Here is a 3786-nt window from a genome sequence, read left to right as displayed (position 1 = left end):
CACCCTCACTGCTGCCAGGCATGCCGGCGCCGCCGGCTGCCGCCCACAGGCTGTCCCACCCTGCCCGGCCGGGGAGCGCCGCCTTGCCCATGCTGCTAGACGAACCGCCGACGCCACCGAGCTGTCGCCGCCTTCTCCTCTAAACCTAGTGTGCCATGGGTCCCCCAAAACCCGAAATCCCTAAGCTCCGCCTCCTCCCTCCTCCACCCCATCCGTCAGCGACCTCGCCGGAAACCCGCCCCCCCCCCCACCCCAAACCACCGGGGGAAGGCGACGGCGGCGTCAGGCACGGCGGTGGGTGAGGTTCGGCAGCAGATATTAGTTGAAGAGGGATGGCGTCGGAGGGGGCGATGTACGAAGAGGAAGGGACGAAGGGCGAAAGACCAAACAAAAGGTGTCATCGTGTTTTTTATACTAGAGATAGAGACTGATGTAGCCATTATTCATAAGCAGTAGCGTCTTGGTTGCCCGTGGGGAGCAACAATGTTATGAATTGGGTTCTTGGTCCCCACAAATGTGCAAAGTAGTGAAATCATTCTTAATAATCCAACAAACCGTCTCCCCTTAACGAGTTAAGGAAAGTATTATTACAAAGTACAGTACATAATAGCGCACACGCAACATAAAACACATCAAATAAAAGCACACGGTAGATCCCATCATACTGGCAATATGCGGGCTTCTCAGATTGCATTATTGAGTTGTCTTCTCAGATCTTCTATTCGTTGATCTGTGTCTCGAAACCATAGCTGTTGACTCCACGGTAGATCCCATCATGCATCTTGGTAACAACTTTCTCTCCGGTTGTTAAAATATCCTCTTGGATGTATGAGAAGGGAATCTCACATATTCCCTCTGTTGCCACCACTCGAACTGTCACCTTGCTGTGTGCAGGCACCTCAATTTGTTCTTCATTTGATTGCTTTACTTTGTCATATGTAGTTTCTCCCCAGGTGTATGATCCACTAAACTCACTTGAGATCTCAACTGATGTCTCTGCGATTTCTGGAACCCCAGCCGTGATGGTGGTTGTCACACCAAGCTTCCATGAGACATTTGAATCCCATCTCCTCTCCGTCGTTACACTGTAAGATATGGTTAGCGTATTCTTGTGGGGCCCACTTGTGTTGTTAGTAATTGTTTTAGTGTAAAAAGTACGGGGCTTGAGGCCATGAATATTAACATCTTTGAAGCGGTACTCAACACCATAGATCCTACGAGATAGGACAGTTTCATGCAGCTCTAGCTGTGCCTCCCTTGTGATGGTAGGAACCGCAGCGTTGAGGCAATTCGTCTTGCCTTCGGTGGTCAACCTCTTGCAGTAGTTGTTGTTGCCGAGGTTCTGAAGTGCACATTTGCCGCCCCCAAGCAAGAGCACTCGGAACACCGTGTCAAGATTCCTACTGGTGGTGTCATTAGAGTCTCCCCAGATCCAGTTGGGGCTGCGCCTCCAGAACTTACCATAGTGACTCAAGTATATGCGGATGGTGCCATCGCTGTTAGTGTGAATGATGTTTCTCACTGTTGGATCAGCAATGTCATCCGACGAAAACTCTAAGTAGTTGAGGTCCCATTCAACCTTCCTCGCCCTGAGGTACATGCCATTGTCACCCTTGAAACAAACGTGTTTGGGCAGTAGCATTTGTCCTTCTAGATTGATGACACTAAACATGTAGGCATCTTCTTCATCTGCTGGTTTATCTTTGTTTCCTAGCAGCAAGGAGCCAGCTCTGAGGGTCTTTTCGGTTGGATGAGCATCGGCTGCTCATCCATGTAAACACTTGTTTTGAGCCTGGCGTGCTCCAAGCTGCCGTAAAAATATATATATATATATATATATATATATATATATATATATATATATATATATAGCATCAGATTCTTCTACAAAGCTTTCATATGCCACCATAAGCAACACTATGAAACTTTCCTTTTCTTCAAAAAATATGAAAGTTTCCTTTGTAGGGATTACATCAATTTAACTACCAACATGTATAACCCTCGTGTTAACTGTGTTTTTCTATCTTTTTTGCGCTAAGCCTACACATACTAATAGAAATCATGTTTTTTTTGGGAGTCCATTTATGATTAGTTTATTCACATATATATTTTTTACTATGTCATGGCATCTGAAAAAAATCATATATACTTGTTTATTACAAAACTTAGCATTATTGCCATATGTACTGATATACTAAAACATCATGGATGAAAGTGCCAATTAAATAATGAAGTCCATTAAAAATGACATGTCTTACCAGCAAAAAAATTGACATGTTTGTCCACTTGTAAATATGAAAAATATACATAATCATTCAATATATGTCAGTATATCCACAAATATATGAGTTACAGTTGCTACTGGGGTTGCTGCTCCAAGAATCATTATATTTATTATCCGTGGCATTATGACAATCTGATGAGTTAAGAATATAGCTATCACCTTGAGCACATATTTTAATTTCCTTTATCTAGCAAGAGCTCTACATGTACATATAATTAATCCCTCCTAAAAAGGATATGTGAAGCCAAGCAAATCAAAGTTCGTTCTTGGTTCCTATAATCAACTTCTTTGCAGTATTTTGTGACAACAATTACACACATGGATTATTGACCTTGAAATAGTTTCACATACGTGCTCCCTCCATATTTATTTTGTTGACCTCAACACAGAAGTCGGTGCAAAATTAGTTCAGTTCATCAGCTGTGGGGGCGTCAACAATTTCAATCATGACGTAGTACTTGGCACAAGTTATGGCATATATGAGCAAGGAGAGTCATGTGGAAAGCTGTACGTACTTGACATCGTCGACGTGAACACTGCTGGGCTCATGCCGGAGCACCGTGCAAGAAGGATCTGATAGGTCCTCTTGGGGCTCATTTGCATCACCCATGAGGCACCACTGCTGGTTAACCTCACGGGCGACCCAGTACTTGTTGTTGTAGCAGCATCTGATGTGAACGTGGCCGTCGTGCTCCCTGGATAGCTCTGCACGAAACCTAGTGTAGGGACTGAGGACATCTTCCCCACTCACCTCAAGGATTTTCTCTTTCTCAGGCGAGTAGCGCAAGTATTTGCCATTAATCTTGGACTTAAGAGCAAAGCACCCGCCGGTCACTAAAGGAGATGACATTCTCTCTCTATCTCTGTGGGTTGTGTCTCTCGTGTTGTGTGCGGATTTCGCCTTGCTTCGAAGCTGCTGCTCTTCCATGTATTTATAGCATGCCCGGGTGACTTGTTAACGAAGGAAGAATGCAATTTCTAGGTGGCGTGGATATTAATAACTATTAGGGGGGCGTTTGGATGCACGAGCAAAACTTTAAGTTTAGGTGGTGGATCAAGACGGGAGCACCTAAAACCCAGCCGAACTTTAGCTAGGGGTCAAAAAGTGTACTATTCCTGTAGCTGGTTGAACCCAGTTAAAACTAGCTAAAGTTGATGAGCCACCATCTTTTCTCTATTATTTCCATCAGCTGTAATATGGTCCATTATCTTCAATAGCTGGAGGATACAAACACCCCCAACCGAAGTTGATGAGCTGGCTAATGCTACTACTACAAAAACGATTTGTAGGAACGCTCTGATTTTTTCTAGGGGCGAATCAAAATTTCACCCGTTGCTACAAATGGAGCGAGGTTACAGCATCCGACCAGCCCCTAAAAGAGCATTTCTATGGGCGGGTGACGCCATAAACCGCCCCTAAAAATGGTGGCATTTATAGGGATGGGTCATGGCCTCACCCATCCCTACAAATGCATTTTTAGGGGCGGATGATGGCATGGCTC

The 3786-nt window shown here is 44.6% G+C and overlaps 1 protein-coding gene across 1 annotated transcript; it reads right to left on the bottom strand.

Annotated features, from left to right (window-relative positions):
* Positions 1 to 542: 542 nt before the first annotated feature.
* LOC120645472 lies at positions 543 to 3171 on the bottom strand. Its single transcript, XM_039922255.1, has 2 exons — positions 2786 to 3171; positions 543 to 1761 (listed from the first exon to the last, which is right to left on the bottom strand). Exons 1-2 carry the CDS (start codon positions 3132 to 3134, stop codon positions 719 to 721), a joined length of 1392 nt encoding a protein of 463 aa, XP_039778189.1. The 5' UTR covers positions 3135 to 3171; the 3' UTR covers positions 543 to 718.
* Between the last annotated feature and the right edge of the window lie 615 nt (positions 3172 to 3786).

The sequence above is a fragment of the Panicum virgatum genome, chromosome 8K, assembly GCF_016808335.1.
Source record: "Panicum virgatum strain AP13 chromosome 8K, P.virgatum_v5, whole genome shotgun sequence".
Taxonomy (NCBI): domain Eukaryota; kingdom Viridiplantae; phylum Streptophyta; class Magnoliopsida; order Poales; family Poaceae; genus Panicum; species Panicum virgatum.
Note: the sequence above shows the minus strand (reverse complement) of the source record. Positions and strands in the feature narration are given on the sequence as shown.